We start from the raw sequence: 17,717 nt of genomic DNA on the forward strand, positions 1-17,717 counted from the left end.
CAAAAAACCTTGTTAAAAGGGGTCCTGGCACCAAAACTTTGCTTTAGATTCATTACTGAAGAATAATTTGGATTCAATTCCCACTCTAAGGTGGCAGAGGGCCCCAGTCGAGTCCTGGCTTGGCCACAGGGCTGAGCAGGTTCCGGAGCAAGGGGTTAAAACTCCTGGAGCTTGTTCTTCATCCGCACAAAGGAGTAACAACGCCGCTTTATAGGGGAGGTGGGACGGCGGCTGCCAAAGTGACACATGAACAGACAACAGCAGCGAGCTCCCCGGGTTTGCAAGTGCACCTCTGGGAAGGGCCTGGCTCCTTCCCCTTGCTCTCCCAGTGTCCACTATGGGCCCTGGCCCACAGTAAGAGCTCTGTAACAAACACACACACAAACAACCACCTATGCGTGCAATTCACTCATCACCATTGGCTGTCACAGCTGAAGGGTTCTCAGGATCACTTACTCCTCACACTATACACAAGAACACGAGGCCTGGAAGTTTCACTGCCCTGATGTGTAAAACAAATGTAAAATGGAGCTGAGCTTCCAAACCAGGGCTCCTGAGTCAGGGATGATGATGCCAACCACAATAAGAGTAATTGCTAAGGTTTCCTGAGGGCTTACTATGTGCCAGGTCTTGCTCTAAGCGCTTTGCTCAGATTTCTGAAACCTTTGTTAAAACCAATTTAACGGATGATGAAACTGAGACTTGGGGAGGTCAAGTGAATTGCCCAAAGTCACAGAGCTGACAACTGCAGAGCAGGGGTCTGAGTCCTGGGGTGTGGCTCCAGTACCCAGGTCTTAACTATACACTGCTCCATATAACTGCACAGCATGGAGGGAAAGAGTGTGGAATCCGATAGTTCTAAGCTGCCTTGGTCAAGCTGGGAAAGTTCCAGCTAAGAGCAATTTTAATTAATATAAAAAAAGTCAAGAGGCCAAAGGGCTGGAACATATGGCTCCAGAACACCTACACTTCAGGCAGGACTCTGGCAATAACACAGACTCGGAGGGGCATGGTACCTTATCACCTCTTTGGCCTTCCAAGCTCATCACAAAGTTCTTCTCACTCTGGAAAGACACATTCCGGAGAAGACCACATCCCCAATTTTCCCATGTAATTCTGGTGAAGCTCCAATTTCAGATCCCACCCAGCTGCCAGCCGCTACCCCACAGGCCCAGCCAGGAAGACGCTCCCTTTGGTGATGGGATCTGTCTCCACCTCCACACTGGGTGGGTGTCGCGCTGACCAGAGCATCGATGCATAAACAGTAAAACTCTCCCTTGGACTCCAGTAAGTTTCATCCCCAAATTGTTAAAAGCATTCCCCACCAGGACAGTAGTACTGCTTAAAATAGTCCAGAAATGGACGTTAAAAAGCAGAGGAAAACAGCTGCAATACGGAGTTACAGATGCCAAGCAGACAGAGTCCCCATCGGGCCCAGCTACCCACCACGTCCGGCGCCTTCTGGATCTGCGAGGCCAGCTGGAGAGAGTGGTTGGCTGACGAGAGCTGCTCCCTTAAGGTCTCCGCCTCTCTCTGGGCCACCTCTGCCCTCTGAAGGAAATGAAAAGGGTGAGAAGAGAAAGTACATTCAGTTTAACAACTGACAATTATTACAAGAACATTCATCAATTCATGCCTGACTGACTATAATTGATTTTCCTAAACACTCAACCTAATAAATGCTAGAAAAAAAACATAGAATGTGATGGATTTTTATTTTAAACAGTACAAGGAAGAAATAATTGAGCGATTATGACAGTAATTTAACGCTAGGAGCAAGGAATCCCCTGCTGATAGTAATGCTCCGGCCCACTGAATTTCCCAGACTGAATAAATACAAGTGGAAATAGAGTCTTTTGATTCAATTTCTTCCTATTCTCATAGACCAAGAAGATTTTATTGCAGGATTACTCCTGGGAGTAATTCTCACGGGTAAACAGTGAATTAAAGACACTCTGGCTATTCTCTTCCTAAAAACACACACAATATTGTGGTTGTTTTCCTTCTGCAAGTATTTCCATAAATGTACAGGGTGTAAATGCTGCTTCTTTTGTGAGGGCCAGGCTTATTTCAACATATTTAACCTTTTACTCGACAAAGTTTTCTAATGCCGATGCTGGCATTCCAGCCAGCTGGCCGATTCGGGGCCAGAGGCAGGGGGGTGGCCCGGCCCCACTGGCAATGGGGAGGAGTGCAGCTGGCTGCAGGAAGGGGGTCCAAAGAGAAACGAGTAGACACTTCTATTATTTGCATGTAATTCCTGGCCAAGCAAACCAATGCCACGGGAGAGCAAATCAGAATTTCCCATTGAATAGTGAGAATAGGTCAGCCTGGTGCCTGCCATCCGAGAGGGCACTGTGGCGCAGTGGGCAGGGTTGTGCATGTGGGACAGAGGGACCGGGGCAAGTTACCTAACTAAGCTCACTAAACGTCCACCCTCCCACCTCCAAGCAGGAGCACCGCCTCCCTCTCACAGACCTCGCAAGGATTAACAGCTGAGGAAGTGCACTGTACACAGAGCTCATTCAGAAGTGTTTTATTAATGGGCTCGTCCTGATTTTACAATTATAATTGAGATGAAACTCTACAATGGGTGAGAAACAGTGGCTAAACTGACACTGGGCTTGCAGGCTGGGAAGTATCATGCTCATTCTTTCTATCAGACTTACATTCTGCTCATAGAAACGATGAACAGGAAAAGCCTGGCTGAGCAGGGCTATTTCACGTGTTTCAGCATTCTGTGGTGTGATGTTATGTGTCTACTGATCACTAAGAAAGACGGAAAACCAGAAACAAGAAGTGAGCCTGCCCCAGTACTTGCTGATCAATCCAGCTGCATGAGAACGGGCCTGGCAGCTTTAAGCGATCATGTGACGGCAGTGCAAAGGTATCTGGTCCGCATAGAGACAAATTAGGATATTTCTAAGAGCAGTTACTCCTGCCCAGGGTGGTGTTGGTGGCTGCCTGCCCTGCTTCCCTAGGAGCCCTTGGAATTGCACTCAATCTAATTCGCACGGCACCTGGCCAGGCCTGTCTGTGCTTGGGCAGTCGTCTCCCACCCTCTCTGCTCCAAACAGAATCTAGAATAGAAGCACCCGTCAGGAAAGGCGGCAATATGACGGGTGAGGTGAAGCTGGCAGGGGTGATTTCTGGTTCATGCTAACTGCAGGAAAGTCTCCTCTTCAGTGGAAAAGACCCCCTCGCCCCAGGTTATATCCAAATGTGCTAATAAACATGTCACATTGCGGAAAAGCTTACTCTTTGCTTTCTAGTTAGCTAAACCCTTGGGCATAATGTCTCCATGACTCTGCCAGGAATAAGGTGCATGTTGACATAGTTCTAGTCTCACTGACTAGAAAAAATATTTCTCAGCCTGGTGGAGAAGCTGCTCCGGTTGCAGCCAAGCAGCAGTGGCCCCAACCGCCCTGCCTGAAAATACCGGCTCGGAGTGCTCCAGAACCCCCAGGGCTGGGGCGGGAACCCACCGCCCAGGACCTCGGGCAGGCGTTTAGCCGTTCGGAGCAGAGTGCTGTCTCATCAAAGGCCCATGGCTCACAGAAGAAGGAATCTAGCTGTTAATGATTTCACCTTTGGTTTGCTTCACTTCTCTAGAGCTTCTGTACTTTATTCAGTATCCAAGTTCATGTACAGAGTAGCTCTGTGACCTACCCGTGGTGGTCACAGACTTGCATCACATTTGGCTTGACTTGGTTACTCCAGTGCAACTTTGATTGTTTCGGATTTATATTATTTATTTTGGCTTTATACCCTGAGTTCATAAAAAAAAAACCCCAACAAAATAAGTTGAGGTGGTTTATGCAGCTAAACATGGACAAAGCTCAACAATTAAAAATAAAACCAGGATGAGAGTGGCTGATTCTGTAGCTGTGTGTTTAGGACCATCTCTGGCAGCTAAAGCAGGAATCAAGGGGTGCTATGCCAGGCCAGCACCACGGTGCCACTCGTTTCCAAGGTCTCTCGGCTCGTTGATGCCTGCAGGCCAACCAGGTGACATGTGCTTGTTTCTGTGACAGGAGGAAAACTTGGGTGCGTTTTCTGACCTGGAACCTCAGACATGGAGATGTGGCCGCCATGAGAGACACTGAATCCTGTTTCTGTGGATTAGGCCCCTCCGGCCTCCCCTGTCCCTCCAGAGGCAGAGCCTAGGGACCTAGGCCAGGGCTCCCACAGGCAGCTGGCAACAGCCCTGGGTGTGATTCAGCCGCCACCCCTACGATGAGAATAGTGCCTTGCCAAGCCTCAGCTGCTCTCCTGGGAGACTTTTCATGCTGGCTGTTGCTTACTTTCTTTACTTTTCTGAGAAGAGTAAGTGCTGGAAGCACAAGATAAGTAAAGAAGGAGCTAGAGCCCCGAGGTGACCTCATTTCAGTGATTCTACAGGGAGGAGGTCAAAAGCTCCACCAAGAAATTTACTGCCATGTGTCCCAAACTGGCCCTGCACTGGTGACCAGGGTCCCCATTTGGACCTGCTGCCTGTGTTTCCGGGATGCAATGCACAGCAGCGTGGATTTCTTTCTCAGGTCAGCCAGGCTGAAAGCTGGAGCCACACCAGGCCACCCATGGAAACCTTGCTTGCCATAGCCCAAATCACGGTTTCAGGAAAGCCAAGAGAGCAAATTTCCCTGTGTCTTCCTGCCACAAGGGGTGGCCCTGAGGACTCTCTCCAGGCCTTGCTGGCCCACTTGACATGGGCTGGGAGTCCAGTTATTACAGAGAGAGACCAGCGTTCCCAGGAGACCCAAGGAGTGACCAGAGACACAGACATGGCTCTCCCACGGGCAAGGAGCCCGAACGAAACCAGCACCTCCTCAGCATCTAGGAGGTGCCCACAGGGATGGGCTGCATCTCGACAGCACCTGCTTGCAGCAGGTGCTCATGAATATTCGCTATGTGGATGTGGGTCTGATGAATGGGGGCTGTCTTGGAGGTGGAAGTGATTACCCCAGTCTATGATGGGGAGGCAGGGGCTGGGGGACAGGCTTTGCTCCAGGTCACATGGATGGGAAGTGGGAGACCTGGGATTCACACTCAAACGCTCTCCCCCTCAGAACACAAAAGCCTTGGTCAAAGAAAAGGCCTGTTTTGCTCTGAATTCTTTTTGCTCTTTGCATTTCTCTCAAATTTGACTCTGTCTCTTCAGTGAAATTAAAGTGTGGTTTCTAACATAACCTCAACCTGAAGGGTCTTCTGTTAGGGTAGCCTCCCCCTTAAGAGTCAGGCTGGCGAGGGGAGGCCCACTCCCTGAAAGAACTTCTTCCCGCCCCTGCTGCGGTTTTGGGCCCTGGCAACTCAAATCAGGGCTGCTCTGCAAGGAGGGGCGGGGAAGGTGCAGCCAGAGGAGCTGACGGAGTTACTAGGCCCACAGATAAGTTTCATGTGGTTGTAGAGTGCACAGTTGTGGTTTCTTATTTCCTACGAAGCCTCAAAAGTTCTGAACCTTTACTGTCACCAGTTGAGACAGTATTAATGCCAGTGCCTTCACGTTTACCAAACGGGTGTGAATGAAACCTGGGCCTCGCTGACGGCGGGTGGCAGATCGCTCTTCCATTTTTCCACGGCAGAAGCTCCGCTGCTTTAGCAACAGACTAGAGCTTCAGGCCTCTCAGTAAAGCACTGCTGCAGACCTCGTGTGAACACAATGTTATATGCCAATGAGCCGGGAAATTGCTCCTCCCGGGGATGTCCCCTGATGGGAAAGGCGGCTGAACCAGATGGCGGGCTGTGCCCACGCTGGTGTGCAGCCCCCGGTACCCCTCCCTCTGCCCAGCCCACCTCCGGCTCATCTCCCCTGGGACCACCTCATTTCAGGCTCAAGTCTTCTTGGCCCTGATCTATCAAAACAGCTGCTTACTGCTCCCCTGGCTTCTAGTCTTTCTACTCCCATACATTCTCCAATGTTTAGCCAGAGTGATCCTTCTAGAACTCATCTGGTATCATACTTCCGCCTGTGATTCTCCACTGATCTCAGGATGAGGCCTTCCACACACCTAGCTGGATCCCTTCCTAGGGGTCCACTCTTCCTCTCTGAACCTCTTGGTTCTAGCTTTATGGAATGGTCCAAAACACTCAGAGCTCATTATGCCCCACCTCGCCTGCCTAGAACATGTCCTCATGAGCACACGGTAAGATTTTCTCTTTGTGAGTCATCCTTGTCGACCCATTGAGCCACCTGGTTCAACTTTCAGTTCACTCTGTGTGCGATGCCCAGTCTCATACTCTCAGCAAGGGTCGGGCAGCATCTGCCTGCACAGCTCCCAGAGCTCACTCCCTTTGGTGGCAGCTCTAAGCACCTCTGGACAGACAGAACTGAGCACAAGTGTCCCTTCCGCTAGCCTTGGAACTCAGCCATGAGAAGGGCAGACCCCTTCTCCTGATCAGCCCTGAGGAGCTAGGAGGAGGACAGAATTCACCATGCCTCAGCCCTGGGCCTTCCGGGTGTAATCATTTAACATCCCATGTTCCTGGTGCTCAGTGTGAAGTCCCTCTGTCCTCTTTCCNCACAGCTCCCAGAGCTCACTCCCTTTGGTGGCAGCTCTAAGCACCTCTGGACAGACAGAACTGAGCACAAGTGTCCCTTCCGCTAGCCTTGGAACTCAGCCATGAGAAGGGCAGACCCCTTCTCCTGATCAGCCCTGAGGAGCTAGGAGGAGGACAGAATTCACCATGCCTCAGTCCTGGGCCTTCCGGGTGTAATCATTTAACATCCCACGTTCCTGGTGCTCAGTGTGAAGTCCCTCTGTCCTCTTTCCCTGCTCCCCAAAGATTAGGAATATCTCCAACCCCCCACTGTCTTTTGTGTTAGGGTCCCTTCCATGTTCTCGCCATGGAGGGGAGTTGGAATGAACTCTGGGTACCTGCCTTCTTTTCAGTGTGGTTTCCAGGATAAATTCTTATTCTCTGGGAATGAACCAATTATTGCAGATGGTGTAGAATCACCACCTCCTTCATTCTAGGAACTATTTCTATTAATGTAGCCTGAGGTTGTAATAATTTCTTGCGGCAGCCATGTCAGACTGTTCACTCCCCCTGGTTGTTGGTAGACCTTGCCCATGCCTTTCCACACCCCGCCACCCTGGCATTCCCCTGGGACAGGGCTTTATAATTCTCCCACCAAATCTTTGCTCCTCTAGAAACTACAAAGTGAATATGGAAACATCCACTTCTTTCCCAGGCACTTCACCTTTAATGCTCAAGACTGCCTTGCAAAGGAAGTACTAATTATCATTCCCTCTCTTCCCCTTTCTCACTTAAAACTGAATTATGGCAAAATACATATAACATAAAATTCACCATCTCAACCATTTCTAAGCATACAGTTCAGCACGGCTAAGCATATTTACATTACCAGCAACCAGTTTCCATGACCTTGGCATTTTCCCAACAGAAACTCCGTACCCACTGAACAGCAGCTGCCCACCCCGCTTCCCGGGCCCCTGGTGCTCAGCGCTGTGCTCTCTGCCTGTGAGTGGGACTGCTCTGGGAGCCTCGTGTCAGGGGGATTCTCAGTGTTTGTCTTTTTACAACTGACTTACTTTCCTTAGCACAATGTCCTCAAAATGTCACTTGGAGGTGGCACCTTTCTCTGTGGTCCTGTCTGGTGTCTTGTAGGATAGAGACCCACACAAGTGACCTCAGCCCTTGAGAGCTGCATCAACTCTGCCCAACTTTGTTGGAACCTGGGGACTGCCAGAGCTGGCATGTTCACAGAATAGAACTATCTGTCTAACCAGTCGCTAACCCCAAAGGGCCCTGAAAAGAGGAGGCACTCCCATGACTGGGGGTGGGGGGGGAGGGGTGGAAATTTGAGAAATGCAAATGGCAATCCTGTGACAGAGAAGGTTAACTCCTGCCAGTAACTACTTTTGAGTTAAGGTTTCCGCAAAGTTGAGCTAACTGAGTGAAAACAAGGACCCAAGTAAATTAGCAAGTAAAGGTGAATAAACACTTCGCCCCTCTGTGAGGTGAAGCAGAAGCAGTGCTTTTCCAGCAGGAGGCTGTGTGGAGGAGCGCACCTGGGAAACCAGACGGTCTGAAAGAAAGGCCAAGGCGGTCCTTGTTCCGTGCTTGCTCCCCAGAGTGCCAGGGACAGCACAGGCTCCAGTCCTGGCCCTGCAAGGACCAGTCGTGGACCTCTGCTTCTGCATCTGCGCAGTGGGGATCTTAACAGCACTGACCTCAGTGGGCTTCGGTGAGGTTTAAGTGACTCTGTTCGTGTGAGGTGCTTAGAACAGAGCCAGGCACAAAGTCAGTTACTTGAGAACTGGCAGCTCTTCCTCCTACTGCCAGGATAACTGCTACGTGAAGCTGCTCTCTCAGGGGCTTCGCTCCGTGCATCTCTCTCCTGGGCCCTTTGCATGGGCCAGGCCCAGGATCCTCCTGGGTGAGTCTGGGTATGTGACTTAGAACCCACAAAGTTCTTCTTAAAGAAAAAAGGAAATCCACACATCTCCTTGGGCTATTCTTATGCATAATCTGACTTTCACATTCCAGTAGACTTGAGGATGGTGTTATGGGTCAAAGAACAGATAACTACATTCTTTCTGCATTTGCCAAGGTCTGGGTAGCAATTCCAGTCAAGGGGTGGGCACGCAGTGGAAATTCCCAAAGGTGGGCAGTGGAGATCACAGACCCAGGAGGCACTCCGCTAAGCTCTCCTGTGCTTGTGGCTGCCCTAAAACTGAGTGGGGGAGGCCATCGCTGGTGGCCTTCTGGGGCTGAGAGGCATCACAGCTCTGGCTGCTTCTCCCTACAGAGAAAATAAACAGGGACGCCTCTTTCCAAAACAGCAGTACCTTTTGCTGAAGCAAAATGTTTTAGCGTTCTACAGAGTCCTTGGGGAAGGGAGAGGTTCTACAAGGTAGCCAAACTTTTTAGGCAACTGAGTATTGGAGCTGCTCAATACTGTACGCCCGCTTCGTGTCGGACACCGTGTGGGGTGGTTCCCACACGGCACTTGTGGCAACTAAGTGCCAGCAGGACAGGCTGCATTCAGGACTCTGGCCTCCAGCCTGGTGCCAGGCCCTGTGCATGCACCAGAGTTGAGGGCAAAGGGAATACACAGATGTAAGGAGGGAGGGGAGGGGGCTGGGCTTCGCTGCTCCCTTAGATGGAGCCACTGGGTGGATTTGGGAAAGGCTGGGGAGGGGGAGGAAGTAGGAGATGAGGTCCCCAGGAGTGGGGGGTAATCTAGGCAGATAGCACAGGTCAAGGCTGTTTAGTGCTCCACCGTGGTGGGAGTTGTTGGAGCACAGGGCCATTGGATTGGGTGGTGGGCTGTCAGCTGGAGGCCCCCTCCAGACAAGTGGCTTCGACCCAGTGGAAGGGGTGACAGACTTCTCTAGGGCGTAACCCACGGGTATGAACTGCACAGCGTAACAGCTGCCACATCAACAGAGATGGGTGTTGAGGACATGAGTTAAGAAAAAGAATAAGGGGTAGTCACTTTGCGGTGGCCGTTCACCAGGGGATGTCGGGGATGCGAGAGCCACATCCAAGAGTTTGCCTGTGACTTTTCATGTACTTCTCATGACATCAGGAAAAGCGTTACCATTGATGGCTGTATATAAAAACATGAGAACTGGCCTTCCAACTTAGAGAGAAGCATTTTCCAAGAAGACAAACGACTACGCTATTGCAATTTTATGCCTGAAGCTATCAAACATCCTACCTGGTTTGCTCTTTCAAGGTCCGTCATGATCATTTCAATTTCGTCGGCCCTAGGAGATGAGAGGAAGAGAGTGCGTTAATCAGTAGTGAGACAGGCTTGGGGGTGCCCATGAGTCTGAGCTTGGCAGAGTGGCCTGTAGGTACATATTCCGGGCAGAGTCCCCAGTTTGGGAGGAGCCGTGCACAGCTGTGAGGGGTGCTGGCACTCGCTGAGCGGAGGTGGGCGAGCACTGCGGAAGGGCCTACGGAGCACCTGCCTCTGCAGTGCTCCCGTCTTGTCAGGGACAGAGAACATAAAGAGATAAAATACGGTGTTCTGCCAAGAGACTGAATAGAGCTCTGAACAGAACACTCGCGAAAAACAGGAGGGACAAGTGAATTCTCCTCGGGAGAGGGGATCTGGAAAGGCTTCAGAGGAGGTCATGTGTGAACCGGGCTTTGAAGGATGAGTAAAAGTTTGCTAGGACAGAGGGAACCGTGAGAAGGTGGAGGGGAGGATGGAAACCCAGGTTGGAGGGCACTGCAGTCTGCTCTGTAAACCACCGAGTTCACCATCACCATCTGGCCTGCTCACACACAGGCAGTTTCCAGGTGTTTTTATTTCTCATTTTGAAAGCACATCCTTAAGTAATTTGATGGCAATAATGTGGTTCCAACATACAACATCGTGAGAATGAGAGAGAGAGAATAATGCTGAGAATCCCACTGAGAAGAGCATGGTTAACTTCAAAAGTCTATGGGAGGTTAGGACTGGACACCCGGACAAGCCAGTGGCCCAAACTTCTGTTAGCACAGGCCTCGATGACGGCGTCCCCGTCAGGGTCCCACACCAAGACCGGCTGCAACCAAGGAAGGCTCTGCACACCCGTGGAGGATGGACTGGAATGTTACAGCCACAGATCTACAGTGGGCTCAGGGCTCACTCCCGCTGGGGCCTCCTCATGCTGCATTCCCTGTGGGCCTGGGTCTCCGCTGCCGACAGGGCTCAGTCCCACCCCTTGGTGCTATGCTCTTGGCCTTTCTCCATGAAGTCTCTTGCCACCTCCCCCCGCAGTCCACCACCCAATCCAATGGCCCTGTGCTCCAACAACTCCCACCACGGTGGAGCACTAAACAGCCTTGACCTGTGCTATCTGCCTGGATTACCCCCCACTCCTGGGGACCTCATCTCCTACTTCTGCCCCCTCCCCAGCCAGCCTTTCCCAAACACGCCCAGTAGCTCCATCTAAGGGAGCAGCGAAGCCCAGTCCCCTCCCCTTCCTCCTCACATCTGTGTATTCCCTTTGCCCTCAACTCTGGTGCATGCACAGGGCCTGGCACCAGGCTGGAGGCCAGAGTCCTGAACGCAGCCTGTCCTGCCAAGTGGGGGGCCAGTCTACTGGGACAGCCTGAGGCATCCAGACTTTTGCCCCCCAAACCTGCTTCTCTGGTACTACCCTGAATATTGAGAGTTATACAAACTATATTCAGGCTCTGGCTGGCTGTTTTTTGCTGTCTACTGCACCCAAGGCTTTTCTAGCTTTAACTGCACAGTGAGATTGGAAGCAATCTTATCAACTCCCAGCAGCCCGAAAGAGGTAACAGATGCCTTGTGATCAGGTTCAAGGCTCATTGTATCTGTTTGAAATAGTATCCTGCTTTCAGACTGGGCTGAGACAAGTCTGAAACAACTCATAAAATGGCCCAGTTAAATGAAGTTATTTTTAGGATGACTTCCTGAAGAAGGCAGTGTCTCTGGAAGACACACACCCCAGCGGGGCCTCTGCAGTGCAATGCTGTGTGCAAGGGGGAGGGCTGGGGGCAGCTCAAATTACTAAACATCTCACCGCATCATCTGAAACGGAAACCTCTAAGATCTCAGAAAAAATGCTGAACAAAGAAAAGACAGTCTAATGACGACAGAGGATAAAAAAATCATAAAAGGTATTATGGGTCTGAAACATGAAACAGGAAAGGGACGCCCGACAGACAGTTGGTACAGAAAGCTGCTATCTTGACAAGCTGCTGGTGCAGCGCAATCTTCACTGGTTATGAGATGAAATAAAAAGTGAACAAACTTCTACTACAGGCAAATCACAGTTTGAACTTTAATCAAACAGTTATACCTATATACTTACAAACTCCAGACATATACACAGCAAACTTCCCCCCTACTGGCATCAATCTTTTATTCGCTCTCATCCCGTAAATGTTTCTGACACCCCCAAGGTCCTGGCCTTGGGCAGGGGCGAGGGGACGGGCACACACAGACGTGACTCCTGCAGACCTTGCCAGTACTGCATACTTACAAGAGAAGGATGGAAACGCTCAGCTGCTGAACACCTAAAATGAGATTTACAGGTGGCGCCTCACTTCTCTTGAGACCAGGGGAGCTGGCTGCAGGATCTGGCAGCTGGGCGGGGGAACGGCCTTGCTGAGTGAGCAGAGCCCCTGAGCGTGGGCCTTGGTGAGGGGTTCCCCTAATCTCTCCTGTTTGGTCCTCGATGAGCCCTTGCATCTTCCCATAATTCTGGTGGATTTGTCTTTGTCATTCAAATGTTTCTTCTGCTCCATCTGCAGCTCTATTGTTTGGATATTGGCTGCACATCTACTTCTGTCCTGCACATCGTTCAGTGTTTCTTGATCCTTTCTTGCTGCTTTCTGGATGGTTCTTCCGTTTGACCCAGTTGTAGCTGCGTTCAGCCTGTAATCTACCTTTTCTTCTGTCCCTTAGTTCGGTTATTCTGCTTTTCGTACCTGTTCTTTCTATGTCATTCATTTAAAGAAATTATCCCTTGTTTTTGCTTTACACTGCTGTTATCCTCCCTTCTTTTTTTGAGTCTATCTCTCACGCTTACTCTGCACCCATCTGTTTGGTGTCAGATCACATCAACTCTGGGGCGTGGAGTAGGGGGTCTGTCTTCCGGAGGGATGTTCTTTTCTGGGGCCTGTTTGCCCTTGGGGACATCAGCTACTTTCTCGCAGCAAATATGAGGGAGGACAGATAGGCCCTGCTGTGTGTCTCTCAGGACGAAGTGAAGAAGAAAGGTACATGAAGGGTGTTCAATGTATTTTGCTGAATGAAGGAAGGAAGAGGAGGGAGGAGCGTGACCCCAGGTCCCAGAGGAATCAATGATCACTCCCTTCCACAGGAAGATCCTCTGGCCAGAGCTTCATCTTTAATTCTCTGAAGTCCCCCATCCTGTGGGTCAAGAGATCAGGGGTAGAGGTGTGGCTGCCTGTGGGGGGTGGGGCACCGGCCCACCCTTGCCTGGCTCTGCCATTGGCCAAAAAGGGCCAGGACAGGGTCAGACACAAGCCAAGGCTGGAGAAGAGAGGAGCCCCAGGGGCATGGTTTCACCTAGAAGCTGGATCAGCAGCCGGGGGCCCGTGGGGGCTGGGAAGTAGTGTCCAGGTTCTGCCAGATTTAGGGGATCTGGATGGGCTTGAGGCCTCCCTAGACAGTCAATGGTTTTGGATGCTCATTAATATGCCTAATATCCAGTAAATAATGTACCATTTCCAAAAGGTTTCAAGTCACTTATAATGAATCCGTTACAATTAAACAGGAAGATGCCTTCTCAGCAGTCTGAGGCAACCCCTGGAAATGAATTTCAAGTTTTCCATCTTGCGGTTGGTTTAACTTTAGTTACTAAGCAACTGCTAAACTGACCAAAATATTGAATGTGATAACAACTACTGTGCTTACCTTTCATTACGAGAGCAACTCTCATATTTCCAAGGCTTTCAAATGCTACAGACAACACTGGGCTCTGCTGTCCCAAAGCAGGGCTACTCAACACCAGGCATCCCGATGCCAGCAGGGCCCAGGAGCCCATTCACAGAACGGGCCAGAAACCAGAGAAGGAGACAACGGAAGGAACCAGGGAGCAAGGAAATGTTCAAATTATTATTTTAAAAGTCTGTCGGCTGGTGATTGTTTTCAAGGTCCACGTTTTTTGAAAGATCAAAGTACATCTGGCAAGGTATTTAAATGAGACCAGGGCTTTTGAAGATGGGAAGCGTACCACTGGCACTTGCAGATCAGGACCAAGATGGTGGGGTCTTCGACCACCTGTGCTGGTTTCAACTTAGAACACATGCCTGCCATTGAGTCTGTTCAACCCACTCCTCTCCAAACCTCCACCCCTGCCCTCTCAGCAAGATCAGTCCTCCCAGATAAACTACCCTCACTAATACACAAATGCCCAGAGGCACTTAACACTACAACTATACGTGTTATCTGAAAAGTGCAGTAATGAATTAAATGCCAGGTGCTTTCATAGCAGCATGTCAACAACATTCCGAAGGTGTTTCATTCTTTTCATTTTGAAGGCTCAACTACTGCATCGGGATCTGGAGCCTGACAGTCTAAAATCATTTACTTCCCAAGTTCTGAATAACCACACATATTGTTTGCTCAGCAAAAGTATTTATTTTAAAAATTTAGTCCTCTCACCTTTTTATGAGCTGACAAAACAGCTCCCACTGATCCATTAACCTGCACGGCATTACGCTCCACTCCAACTTCAAAGAGCAAAAAATTTCAGCCCGGCCTAGAATGCTTGGTTCATTCAGTCAGTTCCCTACAGATCATTTCAGGGTATTCTCTGAACTAGCACACAATTTTTATGAGGAACTTAAAAAGACATGGCCAAGGTCGATGGAAGGGAAATTATATCTACACTAGAAACTCTGTATTTACTTTCACACCAGCGCCCTGAGCGCTAGGGGACGGCACCAGGGCAAGGCTGGTGCATATTTCAATGCCCAAACACTCACACTGCCATCAGGAGCTGCTATGACAAAGTGCATCTACTAGCAGTTAAAGAAGTGCCCCGGCCGCCTTCAAAGATCAGTGAGTCGTCTTGGATCCAAGTCAAAAGCCAAGTCTCAATACTAGGTTGTAAAGTTCTTGAGCATCAAAAGAGGAAATACCTAAAGATTAATTCTCTCTGATTTAAAAAATCTTAAAAACAAAAGCTTCAGTAGATATGTGTAATAAAGTGAAATCTACCCCCTCCACCTGGAGGCTATGTTTTGTGGCCTCATTTGCCAGGAAGGCGGATCACTTTCCTGACAGCTTACACATCAGACCAGGCTCACTTAGCACAGGAGGCAGAGGAGACACTGAAGCAGGGTTCGCTGGACCAGCATCAGAAAGAGCACGCAGGAAAAGGAGGTGGCTAGAGGGTCAGGTGCTGAGGAAGCTTTCTTGGCTATAGGTCTAGAATCCCCTTAATGGGGGTGGGGGATCCTCAGGAAAAGGTATTTCTCTCTGCCCCCACATGGGCACAGAGGAGGGGAGTTGGGCACAATGCAGAAGTGTGGTCTCTGCACTGAAAGGCTGGTTTGCAGTCCCACATGACAGCCAAGCACGACTGTACCCAGAGAAAGTGGTGCTGTGCCCTCCTCCTGCACAGGCACTGACCTGCCCTGACGGGGCTGGGTCACAGACCAGGAAGGGGGTCAGGGGACAATCTCTGCTCAATGCCTACTGAGCACCTACTATGGCCCCAGCTGATGGGAAACAAAGGTCCCAGTGGAGTCGGCAATGCTTAGCAGCAGTGGCATTTGCCTTATCGCCAGTACACTGGCCATACCTTGTACATCCTAGGAGCTCACCAATAGCACGGAGTGTAAGAAGGAGGCAGGGACCCCGTTACTGCCTTCTCAGTGGTGGGCACAGGGAGGTGAAGAGACCCGAGTAATTTCAGTCCAGTGGCAGCCCAGAATGAGGGACAAGAAGCTTTGCAAACACGTGGAGGCATAATCTCACCAAGGAGAGAATGGGGTCTGTATCCTGGAAGATGAAGGCAAGTTTGCTGGGCAGAGAACAGTGGGGCCGAGAGAGGAACAACCAGACAGAGGAAGAAATTCCACATGGTGGGGCCCGTTAAATTCTGTCACGGCTTTGAGGCTGTCTCTTGGGCCTTCAGGGTTCCCTGTGCCCTCACCTGCACACGACGACAGGCTAGGCAATTCCTGCCCCTAGTGTGCCTCCTGTTTCTTTCTCTAGGGTGACAGCCCTGACTGACGCTTCCACAGCCACGTCACAGCCAGAGTGACACAGGGGTCCCTGCCTGGTGTCCGACTGCAATGGCAATGCACCGGAAGTTTCACTGTTAAGCATGTTGATTTTCAACTTTAAATACAGATGTTTCTATTTTGCTAATGAAATATGTGGTAGTTTCTATTTTATTAAGATTTTTAAATAAAAGATGGATATTGATCTCATTAAGTACCTTTTAAGTATTTATGGAGATAATTAAATGGTTTTTCTCCTCTGACCGACTAAAATGGTAAATTGTAGTTATTTGCTTTCTGGTTGGTTGTGGTGTATAACACATTCAATGTTCTCTTGAATTCTGTTTGCCAATATTTTAATTAGTGTTTTTTCCATAAATATTTATATATGGGATTGACCTTTGTCTTCTGTCAGACGAAGTCATGTAAACACTTTTAAAGCACTCCCTTCTCTTTGTAAACAAAGTGAGCGATCGCAGATTGGACGACATCACTCGCAGAAAACCCAACCCCCGCACCCAACTGCACAGCCTGGACGGCCCTGCCCAGAGGGCGGGGCTCCTCCAGCCGGCCTGTCACCCCCAGCCTGTATTTCTCAACACCTCCTCTCCCGCGAGGCCTGTGGCCTCTTCTGCCTGGACAAGTCCTTCCCCTGGGGGTTGGTCTTTGGATCCAGTCTGCTTCAGATGGCTTGGTGGAGTCCAAGAGCTTCTTTTGGCTCCCTCCCTCCCAGTTAGACCCAAGGTGTCCTCTGGGTCAGGGTCCTCTCCTCCTCACTGTGGGACCAACTCTGCAGGAAGCGGAGGATCAACAGCCGATTATAGGATGACCTCCTGTAAACAATTTTTTCCAGCTTTATTTCCCAAGTGTCAAACAACCTAGTCTTTCAAACAAAGATGCCTAAGTGCACAACTGCTTTCTCATCAGAGCCATTGTACCGAGATTTATTTTGTTTCTTGCAGATGTGTTTTTTACAGTTTATTTGTAATACACATCCCATGTAAATTTCCTTCTGTAGCTCAATCAACATTCTTCACAGATTCTTGAGTCCTACTCTGTCCCTGAGACCACCACGCTTGTCCTCACATGTGCCTCTCTGCTGAGGTCCCCATGGCAGCTGCCGTCACCACCCAGGGCTCTGCACTTGTGGACATCCTCTGAAAGGTCTCCTGGCAGCCTCACTCCCCACCATCCACATGTCTTAGTTTTATTACACTTATTACACCCATCTCAAGGTATCTTGTTCATACATCGATTACTTGTTGACTTATTGCTATAATCCCAGAGGGACATAGGAGGCGCCCACTAAATACTGATTAATCAGATACGCAAACTAACATCTGTGCTACCCAAGTCCACTCTGCGTGGACAAATAGTTCACCGGCTGGTATGTTACAGAGCAAAAAGTGTAGGGGTATTCTGCTAAGTTGTAAATATGACTTTTAAGAAAACAGTCTCTAAGTTGTTTTTGCAGAAGAAAATAATTCCCTTCTCTTATCACTTTTGATAGCCTTTGAAAAAGAAGGCAACAGTCTCCTTAGAAAAAGGTACTGAAAGACCCATTGCTGAAGCATGCAAACATTATAAAAATAAAACCCGAGTTGAGTTAGGCTTCCTCTGCTTCACTGACTGTGAGCTCCTGGAGGGCAGGCCCAGTCAGTCTGGCTCAGCCGGGATCCTCGTGCTCCGCACAGAGCTGGCCACAGACTAGAGTCTTAGCAAGCCCGACTGGGAGGACAAGGGGAGAGGAGGGATGGAGCAAGTATCAGTCACTTGGGGAAAAACTTTCTTGACAGTGCTCACCCGTATGACCAGTGCTATCTTTCCTCTCCCACCTGGGTTAGGCCACCTCTGCCCTGGTGGGAGGGAAGGGCAGAGGCAAAGCGGCCCGGCATCCTCCCGAGCCCCCACTGAACAGGTCCCTCTAGAGAGGACCCACTCCTCCCTGATCAAATGTGGTCCTGGGCAGGGAGACAGTGGGAGAGCTTGACCCTTAGGGATAACCTTCTGGAAATTACAGTTTT

At 50.0% G+C, this 17,717-nt stretch overlaps 1 protein-coding gene across 7 annotated transcripts in view; it reads right to left on the minus strand.

Moving 5' to 3' along the window:
• Positions 1 to 17,717, minus strand: part of CUX1 (cut like homeobox 1) — a 364,975-nt gene that overhangs the window by 90,636 nt on the left and 256,622 nt on the right. For all 7 annotated transcript variants that reach the window (XM_037054847.1, XM_037054846.1, XM_037054842.1 and 4 more), the window contains exons 9-10: positions 9,689 to 9,737; positions 1,447 to 1,551 (exon numbers count right to left, since the gene is read on the minus strand). In XM_037054847.1, coding sequence (XP_036910742.1) covers positions 1,447 to 1,551; positions 9,689 to 9,737 — 154 coding nt within the window. The remainder of the gene's footprint in view (positions 1 to 1,446; positions 1,552 to 9,688; positions 9,738 to 17,717) is intronic.

This window comes from Sturnira hondurensis, unplaced genomic scaffold (assembly GCF_014824575.4).
Source record: "Sturnira hondurensis isolate 20B ecotype Veracruz unplaced genomic scaffold, ASM1482457v3 Scaffold0008380, whole genome shotgun sequence".
NCBI lineage: Eukaryota > Metazoa > Chordata > Mammalia > Chiroptera > Phyllostomidae > Sturnira > Sturnira hondurensis.